The sequence below is a fragment of the Protopterus annectens genome, chromosome 9.part0 (genome assembly GCF_019279795.1).
Source record: "Protopterus annectens isolate FY-2018-M chromosome 9.part0, PAN1.0, whole genome shotgun sequence".
Classification (NCBI taxonomy): Eukaryota; Metazoa; Chordata; order Ceratodontiformes; family Protopteridae; genus Protopterus; species Protopterus annectens.
The window spans coordinates 1,170,865,467-1,170,890,857 of NC_056743.1; the positions used below are offsets into that span (position 1 = coordinate 1,170,865,467).

Sequence of the window (25,391 nt, forward strand, 5' to 3'; positions counted from 1 at the left end):
TTTGGCTCTCAAAAAGTACAGTTTTGTACCTACCATAAATGTAGATGTTCGAAGATCCACATTGCTGCAGTCCTTACACTTGGGTAGTCCGCTGTCCTCGGTCGGCCCGAATATCAAAGTATTAGGCTGACGTCGGTCAAGGCGCTTAAGACTGACATCAGGACGTCAGGGTATAAATGCGCATGACCGACGTCATATCCTCAGTCTTTTCTTGCCCCAGATGTCAGAAGACCCTAAAAAGAAAGGTCAAAACCAAAAGACAGCAAAAAACAACCAACCACCCTTGCACTAATCATATGTACAATATATACAATATCCACAATATACAAAACCCAAACCACACAACCGCCTCTAACTACAGAGGGGAAGGAGGGAGGGTAAATTGGACTGCAGCAATGTGGATCTTCGAACATCTACATTTATGGTAGGTACAAAACTGTACTATGTTCTTCATCTCACATTGCTGCAGTCCTTACACTTGGGTAGAATCCCAAAGCAGAGGTAAGGGAGGATGGCAAAACTATAAAGCAGTAGGAGCTGCCAAAATGCCCTGTAAAATTGCAGTGGCAAAACCAGCCCTAGATTTAGAGTAAAGTGGAAGGTGGTAATGCTTAGAGAAAGTATGCACTGAACTCCAAGTAGCTGCCTCCAAAATATCTTTAGTTGCCACCCCTTAAAAAGCTGTAGAAGTGGCAGTAGCCCTAGTGGAATGAGGCCTAATCCCAGCTGGAATCTCCTTACCATGATGGGAATAACAGAAAGCAATACAAAACCCAATCCACTTAGAAATAGTTTGTTTTGACACAGGCTTGCCCTGAGAACCCAAAGCAAATGAAACAAATAACTGCTGAGACTGCCTGAACCCTTTAGTTCTGCTCAAATAATATCGCAACTGCCTGTGTATATCCAAAGTGTGCAAAATCTTTTCCCCTTTATTTTGGGGTTTGCATAAAAAGTAGGCAAATGAATAGTTTGGTTTAAAGCCACACTAGAAACCACTTTAGGCATAAAGGAAGGATTAGTGCATAAAGATACCCTATCCTTATGGAAAATTAAGAAAGCTTCAACTGCCATAAGGGCCTGTAATTCAGAAACCCTTCTCGCAGAGGTAATGGCCAACAAAAAAGCAGTCTTCCATGATAAATATTTCAACTCGGCAGTAGCTGCAGGCTCAAAAGGTTGTATAGTGAGTTTCTCCAACACAAAATTGAGATCCCAAGCAGGAGTAGGAGCTCTACGTGGGGGTCTTATATTCTTTGCCCCTCTAAGGAATTGCTTAAACAAAGGATGACAAAACAATGGTGGGTCACAGTCATAGTGAGCAGAAATTGCTGCAGCATGAACCTTAATAGAAGAGAAGGACAACCCTTTGTCCAGTAACTCAGTAAGATATTGAAGAGCCACACTTAAATTAGGCTTAGAAACATCAAATTCCTTTGCTGCACTCCAAAATAAAAATCTCTTCCATTTATCTGCGTACACTTTCCTTGTACTAGGCCTTCTGGCCTCCAAAATAACATTCAAAACTTGCTGTGGAAGCTGAGACCCTCCAGGGTTTAAAACAGAATATGCCAGGCTGTTAGGTGAAGAGAGTGAAGTTTGACATTGAGTAAATGACTGTTCTCCTGAGACAGCAGGTGTGGAATTGAAGGCAAAGGCCATGGAGGCTCCGTACCAGACTTCTCAGTAATGGGTACCAGTGCTGTCGAGGCCAATCTGGAGCTATTAAAATCATCTTTGGCTTGTCCTGTCTGACCTTCAGGAGTACCTTTGGGAGGAGAGGCAGAGGTGGAAAGGCATACACATGAAGATTGCTCCAATTGAATGAAAGAGCATCCACTTTCCAAGCTGTGGGATGAAACCTTTTGTGCAAAACTTTGGCAGCTGGTAGTTTAGTGGAGAAGCGAACAGATCTATGTCTGGAGTTCCCCATAACACTGTCAATTTCTGAAATACATGAGGATCCAATTTCCACTCGTGGGGATCCATAATTTGTCTGCTCAACACATCTGCTAAGGAGTTCTGTGCTCCCGGCAGAAACCTTGCCTGAAGATTTAGCTGTAAACTGAGAGCAGTCTCCCACAAAACCATTGCTTGTCTGCATAGAGGATAAGAATGTGTTCCCCCTTGCTTGTTGATGTACCACATGACAGTTGTGTTGTCTGTTAGAACCAACACCTGCCCTGGAAGAAGTAAATCCTTGAAAGCTATTAATGCAAATTGGACTGCTAACATCTCCTTCAAGTTGATATGTAGATGTTGAAGTCTGGCAGGCCACGTGTCTTGTACCCACTTTCCATTTAGATGAGCTCCCCAAGCTTTGTCTGAGGCATCCGTCGTTAGAATCTGACTGCGCCTCTGGCCGGGTCACAGAGAGTCCCTTGTTTAGGTGACATTCCTGAGCCCACCACAAAAATTCCTTTTGAATGCAAGGTATTATCTGAATGACAGTGTCCATATCTTGGCAGTGCTGTGTCCATACATTTTGAGATACCATTGTAGCTTCCTCATATGTAGTTTGGCATTGCGAAGCACCAGAATACAAGATGCCATGAACCCCAAGGCTTGAAGGACTGTCCTTGCAGTCAGCCTGGACTGATGAGACAATTGATGGAAGTAAAGAGAAAGATTCTTTTGTCTGTCCGGGGTCAAAAGGCCATCTGGGATGCTGTATTCAGTCTCACACCCAGAAAGCACATGTCCTGAGAGGGTACTAGACTGGACTTTATTTCGCTCACAGAATACCCCAGGCATCTTAGCACTGCTATCACATATTGTAAATGATGAAGAAGTTCGTCCTTTCCTTGGGCCAGAATCAGGCAATCGTCCAAATAAGGATAGATCTGTATTCCTCTTAGCCTGAAGAAAGCTATCACTGGAGCCAGAACCTTCGTGAACACTCTGGGCAGTAGATAAGCCAAAGGGCAATGCAGAGAACTGATAATGAGAAGTCCCAGCTCAAACGCAGATACTTCCTGCAACTTAGCCTGATAGGAACATGAAGGTAAGCCTCCTTGAGATCCAGAGTCACCATCCAGTGATCTTTGCCCAGCAGAGGTAAAAGCTGTTGTAACGTCAACATTTTGAACTTGGGAATGTCCAGATAAGTGTTGAGGATAGATAAATCCAAAATTGGTCTCCACGTGTTCCCCTTCTTTGGTACTAGGAACAGGCGAGAATAAAATCCTAGGCCCACTTCTGGCAGAGGGACCGGTTGTATGGCCCCTATTTGAAGTAGCAGAGAAATTTGTTTGTGAGCCTCTAGTCTTTGCTGAGGAGGAACGTCCGGCATGCCTTTGAAAGGAGGCAAGGTATGGAAATAAAACTTGTAACCTTGGTGTATGATATCCAATACCCATCTGTCTTGGGTAATCAAACTCCAATTTTCCTTGAAGAGTGCCAACCTTCCTCCTAAAGGTGCTGCCAGGCAAGAAGGATCTGGCAGCTGAAAAGGTAGGTCATTGGGCCTGTTTACAAAAGGACTGGCCCCTGCCCTCACCAAGATTGTGCAGGTGAACTCCCTGTTCTAGGTCTGAAGGAGCTCTGAGCTCTGCCCCTACCACGTCTAGATCTACCCCTAGACTGTGAATCATAAGAAGGGTACGTCCACCCCTTAGCAGGCCAATTCCTACTAAACTTCGGAGGCTGAACTTGCAAAAAATCTTTAACAGCCTGCATAGACTTAGCCTTGTCTTCCATTTTCTTCATGACTGACTCCACAGGTGAACCAAACAACACATCAGACTGTAAAGGAGCATCCAAAATCCTTGTCTTAACATGGTCAGATAAATTCTGATCCCTCAGCCAGGCGTGCCTGCGAAGAACTGATCCAGTGGCAGCCACCCTAGACGAGGCCTGTACAGCATCAAAACCACATTGTAAAGAATGCTTACCCACCTGTTCAGAGACATGTACCAAATCTTGTAATTCTTTACACTCAATGCCTTCCGCCAGAGCATCTACCTTAGACTTCAATTGAGAAAGAAGATAGTTTTGATATTTCAACATGTGAAACTGGCAATTCAAAGCCCTCATAGCTAAGGTGGAAGAAGTATAGACTTTCTTTCCCCATCTATCCAAAGCTCTGGCCTCTTTATCTGGAGGAACCGGATTTTTTACAACAGAGGCCTTGACACCCTTAGGTCCCTGACTAACAGTTTCTGGGTCCGCCCTAGGACTTTTATAAAGATATTTATGAGCCTCAGGCACCCTGTAATACCTATCCGGTTTAACAGGAGCAGGAGGCAAAGAATCAGGAATAAGTGAAGCCTCTGCAAACACATCTTCCACAACATCCAGAACAGGTGGTATAGCCAAAGGCCTATGCTGGGGTAAAAGCAAAAATTCCCTAAGCCTTTTCCTGGAATCAGAGAAGTCCTGACCTTCCCACTTAAAATGTTCCCTCATGGAATGAAGAGTCTCTGAAAAAGAAAAATCCTCTGGAGGAGAAGCAGAAGGAGTCGAATCATCTGCATCAGAATCAGAATAAGGAGAGTACTCCTGCAAGTCTTCAGCCGAAGACTCTGAAACATCCGAAGCCTGCTCAAAACTCCCCAACTCTGGTTCCACCCTAGGCCTCTTATCAGGAGGGGGCAAAGAACCTCTAATCAAAGTAATTAAATCTTCTGCCATTTTAAGCATGTGCTTCTTGGGCACAGATCCTGTTGAACTAGGAGTGACACCAATAGAAGCTAAACCTGGCCTGCCTCTTTGAGAAGCCTTGGAAACAGAAGGAGAGGGCCTAACCCCCCTAGGAAGGGAGGGGAGTACAGTAACCTGAGAAGCCCCTTCAGCCTGACCTGCCTCCTGAGAGGCCACATCCTGCAATATCAAGGTCTCCCCCTGGGACTCCAGAGAAGCCTCCGGAACCACGGTTCCACTGACGCCTCTAAAGAACCGGCGTCTGGTGCGGACGACTCTTCTTGCCTGGGTTTAGCTGCTTTGTCTTTGCTTCTTCGAAGAAGCGTCGGAGCATCCGGCGGCATATTATAATTGCACCGCTTCCCGAAGACCAACCTGGCACAATCTAACCTTCGCTTAATAGTGCGCTTATTGAACCTAGCACAAAAGCGACACCCAACAACGTCGTGCTCAGGCCCCAAACAAGGAATACACAAAGTATGACAGTCCCTATGCGGTATCTGCTTCCCATAAGAAATACAGTTATTCACTTTTTCTGACATCCGGTAAACCACTGAGGCAAGAAAAAACTAAAATATTCCCCAACGGGGTACTTAGCCAACTTTGACTCGGTCTGAAACTCCGAATTCGAAAAATTTCAGAATGCCGAACGGCACTTGCAACGCTGCTTCTGCATCGGACCATGCGGCAAAAAAGACTGAGGATATGACGTCGGTCATGCGCATTTATACCCTGACGTCCTGATGTCAGTCTTAAGCGCCTTGACTGACGTCAGCCTAATACTTTGATATTCGGGCCGACCGAGGACAGCGGACTACCCAAGTGTAAGGACTGCAGCAATGTGAGATGAAGAACATCGGTGGCTTTCTGGAGAACTTGTGGAATCAGCGGAAAGGGAGGAAAGGCATAAAGAAGTCCCTGGGGCCAATCCTGGGTTAGAGCGTCTCTGGGGGGATGGCCTGGCAGTGGGAAGAGAGAAAAGAAGTCTGGGCATTTGCTGTTTTGGGGAGTAGCAAAAAGATCGCAACATGGGCGGCCCCATTCTAGAAAAATCTCCTCCACTATAGATTGTTTGAGAGACCACTCGTGAGGCATGAGAATAGCTCTGCTCAATCTGTCCGCTAGAATGTTGGTTTTCCCAGGGATATGCGTTGCTACCAGAAACCGATGAGAGGAGATCGCCCAATGCCAAAGTCTGAGAGCTTCTCGACACAAGGGGTAGGACTTGGTTCCGCCCTGTTTGTTGATATACCATACTACAGACATGTTGTCTGTGTGAACTGCAATTGTACCCAAGGGAAGAAAGTCATTGAGGGCTTGCAACGTTAAAAGCACTGCTCTCATCTCTAGGACATTTATGTGCAGGTGGTATTCGAACGGTTGCCACGTCCCATGAACCATCCTGCCCTGATAATGACCCCCCCACCCGATCAGGGAGGCGTCCGTAGTGACAGTGGCTACCGGGGCCGGGGATACAAAGGGTCTGCCTTGGTGAATCTGGGGAGAAGTAATCCACCATGAAAGATGATTCTTGCAAATTTGTGTCACCAGGATTTGGTGACGCATTGGAAGTTGTTGGTAAGACCACTGAGTGAACAACATCCATTGAAGTAGACGCATGTAGAAGCGGGCCAGGGGAAGAAGGGTAATGGCCGCAGCCATGAGTCCCAACACCTTCAGAACCATTCTGGCTTGCACCTTTTTGCTGGCAAGGATGATCCTCACGTGACTTTGTATATCCAAGATTCTTTGGTCTGTGAGGGTTGCTGACATCCGAACAGTGTTTAAGTTTGTGCCTATGAAGGTAATAGACTGGCAGGGCAATAAGGAGGATTTTTCGTAGTTGATCGAAATTCCTAATTGAGTGCAGAGATTTAGTGTGTAATCCCTGGCTTGAAGAAGTTGATGCCTGGTGGTGGCTGAAAGGAGCCAGTCATCGAGATACGGAAACACCTGGAATCCTTGACGTCTCAGGTGAGCCGTGACCACTGCCATACATTTGGTGAACACTCTGGGGGCTGTAGTGAGACCAAAGGGCAGGGCTCTGAATTGAAAATGACTGGACCGCAGCCGAAAGCGGAGAAATCTTCTGGAGCGTCTGTGAATTTTTATGTGATAGTACGCGTCCTGAAGATCTATTGAGCACATCCAGTTGTCCTTCTCTACGAAGGGCAAAATTGACTGACGTGTGACCATTCGAAATCTTGTCTTTCTCACAGACTTGTTGAGTCTGCTGAGATCCAATATTGGTCTCCAGTCTCCCGTCTTTTTGGGGACCAAAAAGAATCTCGAGTAGATTCCGGGCTCTGAATGGTCTGTTGTAACTGGCTGAATGGCTCTTTTTTGTAGAAGCTTTAATACTTCTAACTCTGCAACTTCCCTTAGACCGGGTGGTACATCTGGAAGGGAATTTGTGTGAGAGAAGGGACTTTCCTCGAAAGGAATTGTGTATCCCTCGGATATAATCGACTGTACCCATCTGTCTTGAGAGAGGGAACACCAGGCTTCTGGGTACAGCGATAGTCTTCCCCCGACTGCCTCCAAGGATGGACAGTCGGGCAACATCTCAGGGATGCTGGAAGGGCTCAGAGAGAGGCTCTCTGCTTCCCTTGTTTTGTGGACCCCCTCTGCCTCTAGAGCGGCGCCTGTTATTATTACCCCCTCTGCCTCTAGGGGTAAACTGACCACGTGTATCCGGCGTGACTCCTTGGGATTTGTGGAACCACATCTTTCCACCCTTCTGTCCTTTGGAGTAAGGTCTAGAAGGGGTGGAAAAACGGACCCCTACGGCAGAAAGAGTCTTGCCGTCCTGTTCACACCTGGTCAATGTATCCTTCACTTGAGGGCCAAACAAAGCTGACCCATCAAAGGGAGAGTTTGTGAAGGACGCCTTAAAGGGATCTGCAAAATTACAGAGCCGCATCCAGGATTGACGTCGAAGAGCCACCCCTGTACCTGCGGCTCTACTCGCTCCATCTGCTGCATATGATATCAGTCGCATGGAGGAGTTAGCTATAGAATTAAGGATTCCTAGCTGAGAAGCAATTTTCTCTTGAGCCCCTGCAGCCGTAGGATCCTGTACTACTTCACCTAGTTCCTTAAGGATATCCCTTTGGAGTCTGGTGAAGTGACATAAGTAGTTCAGCGAGTGCATAGCAAAGGTCGCTGAAGAGAACATCCGCTTGCCATACCTATCCATGGTCCTAGAATCCTTATTAGGAGGATGGATTGGTATGGAAGGATCTGCAAGTTCCTTCTTAGTGGCAGCTGCCACCACCATGGCATCAACAGGGACACCTTTCGTAAGGAACTGCTTTTCCGAAGGGGCTGTAATAAATTTAGACGGCCTCCTAGGAACTGGCTCTAGAGAGTCAGGAGCAGTCCAAGCCTTTCGAGCAATAACCTCCATAAGGGGGTCGAAAGGCAGAGACACCCAGGAGGTGGAGGGCCGAGATCCAAACGCCTCTAGGTATACCGACTCATCCTCAGAGGGATTTGTGGAGGGCCAGTTTCCCCTCTGTTTTAGGAGTTCTAGGATGTCTGAAAAGGAGACATCCTCAGAGGGGGATCTTGGGGATCCCTCCGACTCATCTAAGTCGGTATCTGAAGTGACAGACTCAGGGGAGTCTAGGTGTTTCCTCTTACAAGTCCTCTTGTGCGGAGGATCTCCTGACTGATCAGGAGAATCCTCGGAAGAGGGGGTTATTCCCAGTGGGGAAACCTGAGGCGGTGGATCTCTGGGTCCGGGAGCAAGAGAGATGGAAGAGATATCGACAGGCACTGTAGAGGGAGGAGCTAAGGGAATGGACTGCTGGCTGAGCCCAGTGGCCAGCACACTCTTCATCACCTCGAAGGCCCCCCCTCCTAGGGAGATCCGAGAGAACCCATTCCGAAGAAACCGGGACTCCAGGGCCCACCGAAAGGGAAGGCTCCGAGGCAGATGTCGGGGCCGAGGCTCCAAGGGGAAGAGCGGGGTCGGACAAGGGTCCGATGCCACTCACCCCCTCGGAGGAGACCAGGGAAGCCCGACCACCGAATCCCTCCAAGGAAGGTCTCGAAGAGGAGATAAGAGTAGATGCCGAGGGTGCAGAAGGGGGGAGTATCTGCCCCTCAGCCATAGCAGTAACTATCCCCGAAGACTCCAGCTCCAAACTCTGAGGTAGAGTCGAAGGAGGAACTTGAAGAGGGTGTGGACTAATAGTCGTCTGTTGAGACGGACTATGCAGCTTCTGGGCCAGTGCCTGTGATTTCAACAATCTACTTACCACCCTCTCTAAATCATGGTCTGAAAGCCTGGACGACCTAGATGATCGGCTCCGATGGCTCCGCTCCGAAAGGAGAGGTGAGGCCGGAGCCGAAAGTATCGGTTCCAAGGAAGGGGACCTGGACCTCTTCCTCGAAGGAACCATCGGAGCCGAAGAAACCACAGATCCAGACGGAGCCGAGGACTTTTCGGCTCCGAATGAAAGTCTCGATGCATCGGCTCCAGCCGGAGCCGATACAGACATAACAGTAACGGTGTCGGAGCCGGTCGGCGCCGACACCGAAGCCTGAGCCACATGGTGGTCGGAGCCAGTCGGAGCCGACACCAATGTGACCATAGATTTTTGCAAGACAGGATCGGCTCCAGCCGGAGCCGAGGCCACCGGCTTAGATACAGAAGCCTGGGCCTTAGAAGACTTAGAAGTCTTGCTCGGAGCCGATTTGGCCGGAGAGCCCTCTGGTTTAAGGAGACCCCTTAAAATCAACTTATTTCTCCTCTCCTGCAGGACTCTCTGGCTAAAGGAATGACAAATTGCACAGGAGTCCTGCAGGTGGAGAGGTCCCAGGCAATATAAGCAAGAAGTGTGACCATCTGTCAGAGGCATCTTCTGACAGCACGAGTCACACTTCTTAAAGCCTGAGACCCTTTCTTTGGACATAGTTGTACACAAACAGTACACACAACACAGTCCCAATCAGGCAACTAAAGTTATCTATTATACAATAACTAACCTCTCACACACACACCCTAACAGGGGGGGGGGGGGGATGGGAGGGAATGAAGGCCTGACTAAAAGAAGGGGAAGGAAAAATAATTTTAGTCAGAAAAGGGCTTACTATTAAGAAAAAATGAAGGTATTCTAAAGAAAAGTGAAAATTGTTAAATTTTAGGGGCAAAAAGTAGTTTAAAACTAACACTTACCAGGAGCTGGCAAAAGGAGGACCTCATCAGCGAAGCGGCAAATGAGATCTGGGTACTTACCGCCTTGCATCATAGGATATGGGGCTGCCTCGAGCTGGTAAAAGTGACTCTCGAGCTTAGCAAAGTGCCGAGTCGGAGCCGAGGATCGGCTCCGAACCCATCAAGCAAGAATGAAGGCGAGATTGACAACTTAACATTCTGGATCCATAGGAATGTGACTGTTAATGAAAAGAAATAGTGTTCCTCACCTAAACAGAAAAGACAAGCTGTGTGGGCATACCTCTCAAATATCCAAATTTTTGCAAATGTCCAGAATTTTGCCTCATATTTTTAGTGTGTTCCTCTTAAAATTTGTGGCTTTCTGGATTCTTGTGGCAAATCAGTTTGGAATGAATTCACTAAACAGTGACAGGCATTTGAGTTTCAGACTTTATATACTTCAGAAAATGCATAGTAGTGCAGGACCTTTTATTCTATCTACTTTCTAAGTTTATGAAAGCAATATATAAAATCTGCCCCTATTTTTTGGGCTTTGCCCCCCACTATCTTTGGCTTTTTGCAGATTTTTTGTGCTAAGAGGTTGAGAGGCGTGTGTGTGGGAGTCTCTGTATACGATATGTATCCACAAAAGCTCTTCCCTTTTCTCTCAGACATAAGCCAAAAAAAAAATATGTTTCACAGAAAAAAATGGAAGAAAGTCTCTAACAGGGTACTTATCTGACTAATTTCTCAAAACTAGTTGACCGTTGAACCACTGAAGATATAAAACAGCTATAGTCTTACTGGTGGTTTTATTTGCATGAAAGTTGTGACGGTTGGCACCTGTACTTCTTTTACACCAGTGTGCTCCTCTCTCTCCCCGGATGCAAGGACAAATGTTAAAGCTTTGTATATTGGCCGGACGTGCAGTCCTTGGAAAGATGCATCCCATACAGCTTAAGCTACTGCAACAGTGATCTAATGATAATCAAAAAGTTCATCCATGTAACGGGTAGTATTGGAAATAAAAATACAAAACTGGCAAGGAAACAGTTCAATGCATTTCTGCCACTTAAGTTCCAAGTAACAAGCTACATGAAAAAAGGACAATTGTTTCAGGCAATGAAAATAACATCTTAAGCAGTAATGGCACAAAAAGTACAGTTTTGTACCTACCATAAATGTAGATGTCCGAACTGGATAGCATCTGCAGTCATAACAAATGGGTTGTCCTGTCGTCAGGCAGCCCTTCGGTCGGCCGGATTCCAAAGTCTGGGTCCGGCTTCGGCTGATGTCGCACTTCACCCGACGTCATCTCTGCTGGTCTTCGGGTATAAAGGCATCAGCCGACGCCATTTTCCTCAGTGTTTCTTGCCCCAGATGCCAGTTGCCCTCTTGGAAGGCTAAATTTTGGATAAATGCCAATGTTTCCAAAAAAGTAGAAGGCAAACACAAAAAATAAGCATGTATGTACATATATACAAACAAATACACCATAAGAGACCCCCCCCCAGCTAGCTATTAGGAGGGTAAATACCCTAGGAGAACCACAGAGGGGAAGGAGGGATGGTAATCCTGACTGCAGATGCTATCCAGTTCGGACATCTACATTTATGGTAGGTACAAAACTGTACTATGTCCTTCATGGATGCATCTGCAGTCATAACAAATGGGTAGAATACCATAGCCAAACTAGGGGAGGAGGAAGAAAAATTATGGTGTAGTTAGGATCCCTTGCAGTACAGCAGTGGCAAAAAATCTAGAGTATAGAGGTAAATTATAATGCTTGGCAAATGTATGCACGGAGGTCCAAGTAGCCGCCTCAATAATGTCCTTGGTTGCCACTCCTCGTAAGAAAGCTGTGGTAGTGGCTGTAGCCCTTGTAGAATGAGGTCTTATGTTCTGTGGAATTGGTTTTCCATGGTAGGAGTAACAGAATCTTATGCAATTTCCTACCCATTTGGAGATTATCTGTTTGGAAATTGCTTTTCCTTCCCTTCCTGTTGCATAGGCTACAAAAAGCTGGTCAGTTTTTCTGTTACTTTTGGTTCTGTCCAGGTAGTAGCGTAACTGTCTATGTACATCCAAGGTATGCAGCATTCTTTCCCCTCTGTTTTGTGGATTGGGAAAGAAGGTAGGTAGGTGGATTGCCTGGTTTAAAGACACTCTGGATACCACCTTAGGCATAAATGTAGGATTAGTTCTCATGGACACCCTATCTTGATGGAAGATTAGGAAGGGTTGCACTGCCATTAAGGCCTGTAGTTCAAACCCTCCTTGCTGAGGTAATTGCCAGTAGGAAAGCAGTTTTCCATGACAGGTGTTGTAGATCTGCTGTTGCTGCTGGTTCAAACGGAGGGAGTGTCAACTTTTCTAGCACAAAGTTCAAGTCCCATGCTGGTAATGGTGGTTTCCTAGGAGGTTTTACATTCTTGATCCCTCTGAGGAACTGCCTGAGTAGAGGATGTGAAAAGACAGGTGGATCAAAGCTGTATTCTGCTGAAATAGCTGATGCATGTATCTTGATGGAGGAATAGGACAGGCCTGTATGTAGAAGCTCTGCCAAGTACTCCAGAATGTTAGCAATATCTATGTTCGACACATCTTTTCCTCTTTCAGTACTCCAAATGACAAACCTTTTCCATTTTCCTGCATAGTTCCTTCTTGTTGAAGGTCTGCGGGCTTCAAGGATAATGTCTTTAACCTTTTGGGAAAGGTCTGGGTTAGTTGCTGCTATGTGATGTTCCAGGCAGTCAGTTGCAAGGTTTTTAGGTTTGGATGCATGATGTTGTAGTTGTTCTGAGTTAACATCAAAGGCATCAGGGGTATTTGACCACATTTTCTCCCGAGACATGCTCCTCAGCAATGGGTACCAGTGTTGTCTTGGCCAGTTCGGAGCTATCAGGATTATCCTTGGGCGTTCCTCTTTGATTTTCAGTAGTACCTTGTGCATCAAGGGAAGAGGTGGAAATGCATATGCTGTCAGGCCTTTCCAGCTGAAGGATAGAGAGTCCACCTTCCATGCAAGTGGGTGGAATGTCCTTGTGCAGAATTTTTTGAGCTGGTGATTGAGTGGGGAAGCGAATAGATCTATTTGTGGCATTCCCCATTTCTTTGTGATGGCCTTGAAGATGTCCGGGTGTAGCATCCATTCGTGAGCATCCGAGGTGGTTCTGCTTAACATGTCTGCTAGGGTGTTCTCTTTTCCCGGTACAAATATTGCCTGTAACTGGATGTTGTAGCTGAGAGCCAGATTCCAAAGGTCCAAAGTCATTCTGCATAGGGGTATGAATGAGTGCCTCCCTGTTTGTTGATGTACCACATGACTGTGGTGTTGTCTGTCCTTATCATCAAATGGCCTTCTTTGAGGAATGGTCTGAATTTTTGGATTGCCAGTTTTACTGCCAGCATTTCTTTTGGTTTATGTGCAGGTGCAGCTGGTCCTGAGTCCACAATCCTTGCGCATTTGTCCAGCATGTGCCCCCATCCTAGGTCTGAGGCGTCCGTTGTGATGGTTTGGCTTGCTCGAAAGTTGTGGAAGGGTAAGCCTGGGTTTGACTGGCATGCTTGAGCCCACCATAAGAACTCCTGTTTTAGGCATGGGATTAGTGGTATTTCTGTTTCTAAGCTGTGCCTGTGTTGAGACCATAAATTCTTTAGGTACCACTGTAGCTTTCTCATATGCAGTCTGGCATGTGGGACCAAGATTATGCATGATGCCATGAAGCCCAAGGCCTGCAGAACTTTTCTTGCTGTTAGTTTGTTCTGCTTTGTTAATGCCGAGAAGTAAAGAGGGAGCTCTTTTTGTTTTTCTGCAGTTAGGAATGCCATTTGTTTTACTGTGTCCAATTCCGCGCCCAAGAATGTTCTTGTTTGGGATGGTATCAGCCTTGACTTTTGCAAATTGACTGTGTATCCCAGGGCTTGTAGCAAGTAAATGACCCTTTGTAAATCTGTTGTCAGCTTGCTTTTGTTGTCCGCTTGTAACAGGCAGTCGTCCAGGTATGGATAAATTTGGATTCCCTGTACTCTGCAGTGAGCGATTACTGATGCCAGGCATTTTGTGAATACTCTGGGCAGTAGATAAGCCAAAGGGCAATGCTGAGAATTGATAATGCTCTGATCCTGCAAGAAATCTGAGGTATCTTCTGCAATTTGGTCGAATGGGGACGTGCAGGTATGCCTCCTTGAGATCTAGAGTTACCAGCCAACACTCCTTGCCCAGCATGGGAAGAAGTTGCTGTAGGGTCAGCATTTTGAATTTTGGGACAATGATGTATGTGTTTAAGATGGACAGGTCGAGAATAGGTCTCCAACTTTTCTCTTTTCTTGGCACTAGGAAGAGTCTGGAGTAGAATCCTTTGCCCTGTTCTGTTATTGGTACTCTTTCCACAGCTCTCATCTTTGTTAATTCCGCTATCTGCTGCAGAGCTTCTATTTTTGATTTGGAGGCAGGTTTGGCATTCCTCTTTTACTGGTAAGGTGTGGAAGTGGAACCGTAGCCTTGGTCTATGGTTTGCAAAATCCACTTGTCTTTTGTGATATAGTGCCAATTTTTCGAAAATAAGGCTAACTTTCCGCCTAATGGTGCTGCTATTTGCTCCCTGGTAGGCGGAGTCAGAGCCAAGTCACTGTGATTGTCCTGTTGCAGTGGCAGTGGTTGTGTCTGTGCCTCGGTTATTGCCTTGCCACTGTCGTCCTCTATAGGCACCTCCTCTGGATTGATTTCTGCCTCTAGAGCGTCTAATTCCTGCCCCTTTGGGATCTTGTGGAGTCAGGAAAGGACCAATTTTTGGCAGGCCAGTTCCTGCTAAACCTTGGGGGCTGAACCTGTAAGAAATCTTTAACTGTTTGTACAGATTTTGCCTTTTCTTCCATTTTCTTCATTACCTGCTGGGCAGGTGTACCAAATAGACTGGCCTTATCCATAGGAGCATCTAATAGCTTTGCTTTAACATGATCCGGTAAGATCTGTTCTTTCAACCATGCATGCCTTCTTATCACTGTGCCAGTCATGGCTGATCTAAATGAAGCCTCCAGTGCATCATAGCCACATTTTAAGGAATGGTTTCTAACCTGTTGGATGTTATTCACCATTTCTAATACATATTTCTTGAATCTGAGAAATCTTGTCCCTGCCATTGGAATGGTTCTCTCATGGCATGTAAGGTTTCCCCAAAGGAAAATTCCTCTGGTGGAGAGGCAGCTGGAATGGATTCTTCAGCATCGGAATCTTCATAAGTAGAAAAAGGAGCCTCTGGCTGGTCTGTAATGTCTGAGTCATCCGCAGAATCATCAGAGGACACTGGCTCGGGGGGCTCTGCTCTAGGTCTCTTTTCTGGGAGCTGAGAGGCCCTGTCTGGGTGAGATTGGGATCCCCTAATTAAGGATATTAAATCTTCTGCCAGAGTAAGCATTTGTGAACTAGAAGTGGGCCTGTGTGAGGGGGGTTTAACAGGCACTGATTTAGCAGATTTGGCTGCTTTAGCCCTGGCAAAGGCCTTAATAGACATGGCTGCAGGAGGCCTAGCAGCACCACGTGCTGGGGTAGAGACATCCAAAGGGATGGTGTGTGATAAATCACTAGGAACCACAGTTGTAGGCAAAATTTCTGAGGCCGATTCAGGTAAGGTAGCAGGAGCCTCAGTAGTAGTCATGGATTCGCTGAAGATTGACCAGTTTTCTCAGTTTCGGCGAAACCGAGACACTCGCTTGCTTAACCGTGGTTTCGGCCGAAACCGCGGACTGCGAGTGTCGGTCTTTTTCTTTGCGTTTTTTAACAATTTGGGTAGTCGGAGGATCCGACGGCATAATGTACGCAAAATCTGAGCCGAAAAACTGTTCAGCAAACTCCGACCGACGCCTAAGCGTTCGTCGGTTGAAGGAAGCACAGGCCGAACAGGCTGCTACGTCGTGGTCTGGGCCTAAGCAAGGCAGACAGTAAGAGTGGAAATCTTTATGAGGTATTTGTTTCCCACAAGTTAAACAGTTATTGACTTTTTCTGACATCGGCTGAGGCAAGAAAGAGTCCCCAACGGGTACTTAGCTTTTAGAAGTCTTGGTAGTATTCGGTAGTAGTAATCTCTGGATCTGACCGACCGGCACTTGTGAACAGCTTCTGCTTGGCCACGCGGCAAGAAAGACTGAGGAAAATGGCGTCGGCTGATGCCTTTATACCCGAAGACCAGCAGAGATGACGTCGGGTGAAGTGCGACATCAGCCGAAGCCGGACCCAGACTTTGGAATCCGGCCGACCGAAGGGCTGCCTGACGACAGGACAACCCAATTGTTATGACTGCAGATGCATCCATGAAGGACATCTGGTTTACAAAGGCATTCTTAATTGATATTCTCAGCCATCACCATAACAGTCATATCAATCCCAGCATTTACTATGAACTCAGTGCCTTCCCTGTATGGCTGTGCCACATGCATCCACAGTTCTACTCAGAGAAACGTGCTCATTTTACTCCTTATTTATTATTCCATTTCTAAACTGTGCACTTTCTTCCCTTAAAACTCATGGATTCCTTTTATCTTGAAATTTGCTCCTGATGAGGTACCTAAATGTTTTCATAACCACTCTACCTCATTTTCTCCATACTGTTCTAAAGCTTCCTCAGTCCATCTTTCAGAAGCCTGTGGTGCAGACTATGCTCTCTTTCAGTTTCCCTTCTGAATACCTCTAACCATATGCTAACGGTGAAAGTTATAGCACTCATAACAAATCTCACGTAGATCCACCATTCTAAAGAAAAAAACACCATCTCATAACTTCCAAGTGATTATATGCAATTTATACAAAATTATCACCTGACCTCTGTGGGAGTATAGCACTAGAATCTGCACAAAAAATATTTCCCATAAAAAAGGATGACCTTTTCTTGTAATTTCTTGTAATATGTCCCCAAATATTTCCAATTAGGTACCACTGAAGTACTTAAGGGACATTGAAAATGCACAGCTTAACATTTGCTAGAACACAACCTGTCTACATTTTCAAACTTCAAATATATCCACTATAGACATCAACTTGCCTAACAGAGTATGAATACTAATGGCAAAAGTGACTACTTGCATGTATGTATGTATGTATGTATATATTAAATAAAATACTTTTGTTCCAGGTCAGTGGTATTACTTTTATGAAAAACTTTGTACTCAGTACTTTACCTCTCATACATGCATTCTACTGTGGGAAATACAGTACAGCTAAACAAATAACAGGTATGTATTAACTACCATGTTCTAAACCAATTTTAGTCAGAATTCAGTTTCTTGAACTTAAGAGTAAAATTAAATTTCCAAACAGCCCTTCAAATTCTTTATAACTTCCATCTATGTAAATTTTCACTACTGCCCTGAAGGCACGCCGCTTCTCACCGTTTCATCCTTTATTCAGCTTTTACAAACAGCAAAATAAACCATTAATCTTTTCTGAATGCTACCCTAAATATACCAGTAAGATAGGATAATGTTCTATCCATCTAGTTTCATTTATGACGCCATCTTACAAAGCAAAAGAAAAATATGTTCACATCTTTCCGTACTTCTTGCACTGCATCATTCAAAAACTATTCTAATGCTGTTAACGCATTCAATGCACTTGAATGCCTACCCATTACATTTCCTTATTTTTTGTTACATTTCTTAAACTGCCTAAACTGTAACTACTGCAAGTGCTTTGTTACTCTGTACTCTACCCCTGCAACCATATACAACTTTAACACTCATGTCAATGCATTTCTCTGTGTACACTGTATTTAGTACATTTCATTTCATCAAACTGCACTGTCCTATCTATAGGAGACATGATAAAATGACTGAGCGAAAGACAGCGCAGCTACCTACTAAAATTCAAAACAAATGTCTTAGCATATGCAAACATTGCACCAGCAACTCTTGAGTCCAATCCGTGTGGAATTTATGTATATGACACACTAGGACCAGCTGCCTGCACAGTTAACACACTTCAAAACATGTCATCTCTTAGACGGCCCACATACCTGATTCTGCCTGCATCCGTACTGCTTTTGCCTTTGCCAGTTCCAGGGCTGTGATCCACCGCTGGCGTTCTACTTCTGAGCTGGCCTTTAGGTGGTAGGTCTGAGTGCCACCATTGGAGATAATGAAGTTGCAGGAATCTTCAACAACAATGTTAGCTGTTGCAAGATTGATGGTCCCTCGGCAGGTATGACCCATCTCAGCTTGCGTCCTACAGAAAGAGGGGGAAAAATAAGTCATAACCCCTTAAGAATCTTCGGCTACTGTGACACAGAGATCCACACCCACTGTGTGCTATACTGTAGTCAAAGTCTAACACTAACACTACAAAGAATTTCTGCAAAGCGTTTAAGAATGACAGATGGACTGAAAAAGATCCACAAAAAGACACAAGACACTACTATCTCTTTTCATGGCACCAGTCCAACAAATCATATACCTTACAGCACCCCAATAGCTTGTACTTGAGTATCTTCCTTACCTTCTACAACACAAACTCTAGGCTCACTAGCTTATATTTATTTACTTACTAACTTGATGATTACAATCAGATGCCCGCTCCAGTGCCAAAAAGGGATAAAGCACTCAAAGTCATGACAATGGCCCAGTAGCCCAAGTTTGATGAATGTTGCAGTTGCTTGACTAAGCTGACAAGTAAGGATGCATGCCACTACCCTAAGAAGAGTGAAGCTGAAGAGAATTCATAAAGCTACACCACCTCAAAAGAGGGGAGGCATCCTGGGGACTGTTCTTCAGTTAAACAAACCACTACCTGGCAGAAGTCTTCATTCTCAAGTGCACAACTGCATGTAGCAGCTAAGGGAGGCACTGTAGGTTCCCACAGTGATGAGAATTAAGGGAGTGCAGTTAAGCCATACAAGTACCCCTTCTGCAAGCAACCTTCATGGCTGTCTGTCCTGAAAACTTATTCTCATACCAAACTGAACTAATTCCCTAATAATGGGAAACAAATGGACACAGTCTCATTGGCATTATCAGCAGTGACAGTACCACAATGCACCTAGTAAAATGACAACAATCTGGTAACCAAATAGGTCTAACATGAAACAAATGCCCCTTTTACACAACAGTCCCAGAATATGGTAGCACAAAATGAGAATGGTTTATAAAAGTAATGTGTACTACCCATACAACGCGTTTATCCTGTATAGAAAATTAATCACTACTACACAGTAGTAGTACAAAAATAAATTTCTTTGGATTCTTACATGCTCCACATTGCCTTCTTTTACAGAGATAAAAATTGATCAACTCCTTAACTACTAAATTTTACAGGATACTGTGCCTAACAAGAATAGTTCTGTAAAATCTTACCATAACCATAGATATCCTTCTCTTCTATGTTGCAGTATTCTTTACATACAAGTTATATTCCGCCAATCGATTCCATCTGTATACAAAAGCATAGAACCACTGCCTGTATGTGGGACATCGCATGAAGGCACAGTCAACGTCAGCCATAAAAGGGACATCCACACATACAATCTTCAAATAGGAAAGCTCCATAAGGAAAGGAGTCCAAAAGGAGCCTAAGGAGATCATCCTAGGAAAAAGCAAGCTGTAGGGGCAAGGCAGGAGGGATAGAATACTGCAACACAGAACAGAAGGACATCTATGGTTATGGTAATATTTTACACAACTATTCTATGTCCTATTCAATGTTGCAATATTCTTTACATATGGGACAGTGCCCAAAGCTGATAGGGAACCCAGGAAGGAGGACAGAGTAGGGAAACGCCAAAAGGAAGCACTTTCCAGGAATCCACGGAGGATCGCCCTGGCAAAACCTGCCCTTGTCCTAGAAACCATATCCAATGTGCAATGCTTTGTAAAGGTATGAACAGATGACCAAGTGGCTGCCTCCAGGACTTAATGAGCATCTAGACCTTTAAAGAAGGCCCTTGAGGATGCAACTGATCTAGTAGAATGGGCCTTAACAGATGCAGATAAAGACTTCCCATGTAATTCATAGCAAAACTGTCTTAGAGATCCATGTGGACAATGTTTGTTTGGATACAGGCAAACCCAGAGCCCTGGGATGAAAGGAAACAAAAAGTCAGTCAGACCTCCTAATTGACTTAGTTTTGTCAAGATAAAATCTAAGTTGTCTATAAACATCCAAGGTATGCAAAACCCTCTTACTGGAGGACTGTGGTGAAGGGAAAAGGTAGACAGTTGGATGGACTGATCAATAGACAAATCATTCACTACTTTGGGTATGAAGCTTAAATTAGTTCAAGGATACCCTGTCCCTATGAAAAAAACTAGGAAAGGGAGGGTTCTTCAATGCCTGAATCTCACAGACCCTTCTACTAGAGGTTAAGGCTACTAGAAGCACAGTTTTAAATGTGCAGAACTTTAGAGAAGCAGAAGCTGCCAGTTCAAAAGGGGGCCTGAGTAAGCTTTTCTACCACACAGTTAAGATCCCAAGGAGGAGGAACTGGTTTTCCTGGGGGTCTTAAATGTAGGACACCTTTAAGAAAAAGCTTCATTTCTAACCTGGAATCTAAGGAGGGAGTTAAAGGCAGACAAGGCAGAGCAATGGACTTAAGCTGAAGAATAGGAAAGACCACTGTTGAGCAACTCACTCAGGTAAGAAAGTACTAAGGGAATGTCTGCACCAAAGGGATCCTCTTTCCTTTTTTGGCACCAAATGGAAAATCTTTTCCACCTGGAAATGCAAGATTTTGTAGTATTGGGTTTTCTGGTCTCCTGCCAAACCCGTAGCATGTCCTTAGAAAATAGGTGTCTGAAAGAGATCAAAAGTTGATCACCCACAGGGTTAGGTGTAGGGTTTACATATGGGGATGAATCAATGACCCTTTGCTCTGAGTGAGTAGGTCCATCTGGTCAGGTAACTTGCAGTGATAACCCTTGGCTAATTGCAAGAGAGAGAACCAGTGCTGTCTTGGCCAAAACAGGGTCACCAGCAAGATTTTGGGTTTGTCCTGTAGGATTTTCAACAGGACTTTCTGACTTAAGGGGAAGGGGGGAATACATAGAGAAACATCCCCTTCCATGAGAAAGACTGTGTCCACATTCCCTACTTGACAGTGACAGACACTTGCACAAAAGCACGGAAGCAGTTTGTTCATAGGGGAGGCAAGACGGTCCAGTTCTGGAGTACCCCACCGGTGAACTAGATCTAGGAACACATCCTTGTGAAGCATCCAATCATGAGACTGTGTCATAGATCTGCTTAATGCGTCTGCCGCCAAGTTCTGAGTAGAGGAAAGGTACACAGCATGCAGTCTCACTTTGGACTGAGTAGCCAATTGCCAAGCCTTGAGGGCTAGGCAGTAGAGAAAGTAAGATTTTGTGCCTCCCCTGCTTGTTTATATACAAAAGGACCATGGTACCATCTTGTGAGGATCTTGAGAGGTCTAAACTGAAGGAGTGTGTGGAAGGTATGTACAAGCTAGAAGTAGAGCCCTCTTTTCCCTGATGTTGATATGTTCCTTCCTTTGAGAAGGGGACCAAAGACCCTGAACTTTCCTGGAAGCAAAGGTTGCTCCCCAACCCAAGTTTGGGGCATCTGTGAAAAGTTGCTGAACTGGTTGAGGTACCTGAAAAGCTAAGCCAGGGTACTGACTGAGTTGCTGTATCCACCAATGTAATTTTTTTCAGGAGGAGAATCAAGGCATCTAAGGTGTGAGCATGCTGACTGTCTTTAGAAACCACTGGAACATCCTCGTGTGTAGCTTTGAAAAGGGCAGTATGGGGATAGTGGAAGCCATGATCCCCAGCAATCTCAGAAACTCCCTGGCCATGATAGTAAGAAGAGGCACAAGAGCCTCCAGGAAGGCATTGTGATAAGTTACTTTCTCTACAGGAAGAAAAAAATACACTTGTGTACCTACCATAAATGTAGATGTTCGAGTGTATTCACTGTTGCAGTCATTACAATCGGGTTATCCTGCTGGCAGGCTGCCCGCAGTCTGTCTGAATTCCAAAGTCTAGGTCCGGTGTCGGTTGCTGTTGCTTCCTCCCTGACATCAGTGCGCCAGGGGTATAAATGATGCAGCTGAAGCCATTTTCTTCAGTTTTTCTTGCCTCAGATGTCAGGTGCCCCTAAAATGGTAGGCTAAATTATGCCAATAAGCATGCATACACAAAAAACAACTTTCCCTTCATCTACAAGCAAATGCACCACATAGGTTGTATATAATAGAGAAGTACAGATATGTCCCAGCAAAGGAAAAGGGGGATGGTGGGTGGGTAACCTGGGCTGCAACAGTGAATACACTCGAACATCTACATTTATGGTAGGTACACAACTGTACTATGTTCATCGTGTTTCACTGTTGCAGTCATTACAATTGGGTTGAATCCCAAAGCTAAGGTTGGGAGGCTGGTGCTAAATAGGATTAGGAGAGGCTAAGAGGCCCTGCAGAACTGCAGTGGCAAAGCCTGCCCTTGATTTAGAGTAGAGAGGTAAGTGATAGTGCTTTGTAAAAGTGTGCACTGAACTCCAAGTTTCAGCCTCTAAGATGTCTTTGGTTGGTACTCCTCTGAGGAAGGCTGCTGAAGTGGCTGCTGCTCTGGTTGAATGTGGCCTAATGCCCTTAGGCACCGATTTGCCATGCTGTGAATAGCAGAAACTAATGCAGTGGCCTATCCACTTTGAAATAGTCTGCTTTGAGATAGGCTTTCCTTGTGATCCTGCAGCATATGCCACTAGAAGTTGCTCAGCCATTCTGAAAGCTTTGGTTCTGTCCAAGTAGAAGCGTAGCTGCCTGTGAATGTCCAAAGAATGCAGAAGTCTCTCACCCTTATTCTGTGGGTTTGGATAAAAGGTAGGCAAAAGAATTGTTTGGTTAAGGGCCACATTGGACACTACATTAGGCATAAATGTAGGGTTTGTCCTCAGAGAAACCCTGTCAGGATGGAAAATTATAAAAGGTTCCGCAGCCATGAGTGCCTATAACTCTGAGACTCATCTACAAGAGGTTATTGCTAGGAGCAGAGCTGTTTTCCAGGATAAGAATTTTATATCAGCTGCAGAGGCTGGCTCAAACGGAGGCAAGTGTGAGTTTTTCGAAGACATAGTTGAGGTCCCATGCAGGTATTGGTGCTCTCCTTGGAGGTCTTATGTTTTTGGCCCCTCTGAGGTACTGCCTTAGTAATGGATGAGAAAAAAAGAGATGGTTCTGTATTGTAATCAGCTGAAATGGCAGAGGCATGGATTTTAATTGATGAAAAGGAAAGGCCTTTATCCAGCATCTCAGTTAAGTATTGGCAATCAATATCATTTTTGGCTTCTCTTGTCTGACCTTTAGGAGTACCTTGGGGAGGAGAGGCAGTGGAGGAAAGGCCTATACTGTTAGGTTTGTGCAGCTGAAAGATAGAGCATCCACTTTCCATGCTTGCATGTGAAAAGTCTTTGTGCAGAATCTCTGTAGTTGGCAGTTGTGAGGTGAGGCAAATATGTCTATGTCCGGGCATCCCCAGTTCCTTGTTATCATGCTGAAAATTTGTGGATCCAATTTCCACTCATGGGGATCCATTAGGTTTCTGCTTAGATCGTCTGCCAGAGTATTTATCTTTCCTGGCAAGAATTGTGCTTGCAGATGTACTTGGTAAATCAATGCTGTGTCCCACAAGTTCATGGCTAGTCTGCAGAGGGGGTAGGAATGTGTGCCTCCCTGCTTGTTTATGTACCACATGACTGTACTATTGTCCATCTTTATCAGTAGTTGTCCTGGATGAAGTAGATCCTTGAAGGCTGTCAGGGCATTTTGAACAGCTAGCATCTCTTTTTGATTGATATATAGATGCATTTGACTTGCGGACCATGTGCCCTGAATACATCTTCCTGCCATATGGGCCCCCCAGGCATAATCTGATACATCTATTGTTAATGTCTGCCTGGCTGTAGGGGTAAGGTGAATGGCTGTCCCGTGTTGTGGTGACAGGCCTTTGCCCACCATCGAAACTCCTGCTGCAGGCAGGGAATGAGGGTAATTATTGTTTCCAGGCTGTGGCAATGTTGAGTCCAAACACTTTTTAGATACCATTGAAGTTTCCTCATATGCAGTCTTGCATATGGAATTAGCAGAATGCAGGATGCCATGAAGCCCAAAGCCTGCAGAATTTTTCTTACAGATAACTGGGTCTTTTTTGCCAACATTTTGAAATAAGTAGTCCGTTGTCTTTGTCTGGCGTGAGATAAGCCATCTGGGCAGTTGTATTTAAGCTTGCACCCAGGAACATTATCTCTTGAGTGGGTACTAGTTTTGATTTCTTTTCGTTTACTGTGTACCCTAGAACTGTTAGTAATGTTTTTACAAACGCCAGATGCTGTAGTAGAATGTCCTTGTTCTCTGCTTGAATAAGGCAGTCGTCCAAGTAAGGATATATTTGTATTCCTCTGTCTGCAAAATGCAATTACTGGTGCCAGGAATTTTGTGAAGACCCTGGGTGCAGTAGATAAGCCAAAGGGCAGTGCAGAGAACTGGTAGTGCAGTGAGCCAGCTATAAATCTGAGGTATCTTCTGCATGATGTCTGATTGGGACATGCAGGTATGCCTCTTTTAGGTCTAAAGTCACAAGCCAAGCCTTCTTGCCCAGCATGGGCAGAAGCTGCTGCAGAGTTAACATTTTGAATTTTGGAATATTCAGAAATGTGTCTAGGATAGACAGGTCCAGTATTGGTCTCCAGGCTTTGTCCTTTCTGGGCACCAATAATAGTCTTGAGTAAAATCCTAGTCCCTGCGCTTGCTGTGGTACTTGCTGAATGGCCCTCATGTCCATGAGGGATGAAACTTGTTTTTGTGCCTCTGCTCATTGATTGCGTGGCAGGTCTGGCATACCATTTGCCCTTGGCAGGGTGCGAAAGTGGAACCTGTATCCTTGTGATATGATATTTAAGACCCATTTGTGCTGGGTGATCATGTGCCAGTTTTGTGAAAAAAGTGCTAGTTTTCCCCCCAAAGGAGCTGCCAGAAGATAAGTACTTGGTGCTGGCAGGGGAAAGTCATTGAGACTGGCTTCCTGTATGGCTGTGATTTTTCCTCTCCCCTTTTGGAGGTAGCAGCACCCCACTGTTTAGGCCTGTATGAGCCTTGAGGCTGTGCTCTGCCTCTGGAGCGTCTATATCTGCCACTTTGTGGCCTGTCGGACACTGGAAAGGATCAATTCTTTGTAGGCCAGTTCCTGCTAAATCTAGGAGGCTGTACCTGTAAGAAATCCTTGACTGTTTGCATAGATTTAGCTTTGTCCTCCATTTTCTTCAACACCTCTTCTGCTTTAACACCAAACAAGGTATCATGCTGTAATGGAGCATCTAATAGTTTTGCTTTAACATGATCAGGCAGATTCTGTTCTTTTAACCAAGCATGCCTCCTAATGACAGAACCCGTAACAGCGGCCCTGCAGGAGGCCTCTAGAGAATCAAAAACACATTGCAAAGTATGCTTTCCCACTTGTTCAGCTGCATGCAATAAATCCTGCATTTCTTTGTTTTCTGCACATTCTGAATTTGTCAACATTTTCTGTTTAAGCAATGACGCAAGATATTGCTGATATTTAAGCATATGAAACTGACAATTTAAAGCTCTTA

The 25,391-nt window shown here is 45.1% G+C and overlaps 1 protein-coding gene across 1 annotated transcript in view; it reads right to left on the reverse strand.

The window, feature by feature from the left end:
• LOC122811903 (oxysterol binding protein) overlaps positions 1-25,391 on the reverse strand; it is a 1,660,581-nt gene that overhangs the window by 1,199,971 nt on the left and 435,219 nt on the right. The window contains exon 2 of the mRNA XM_044084058.1: positions 17,812-18,020. Within this exon, the coding sequence (XP_043939993.1) occupies positions 17,812-18,020 (209 nt within the window). The remainder of the gene's footprint in view (positions 1-17,811; positions 18,021-25,391) is intronic.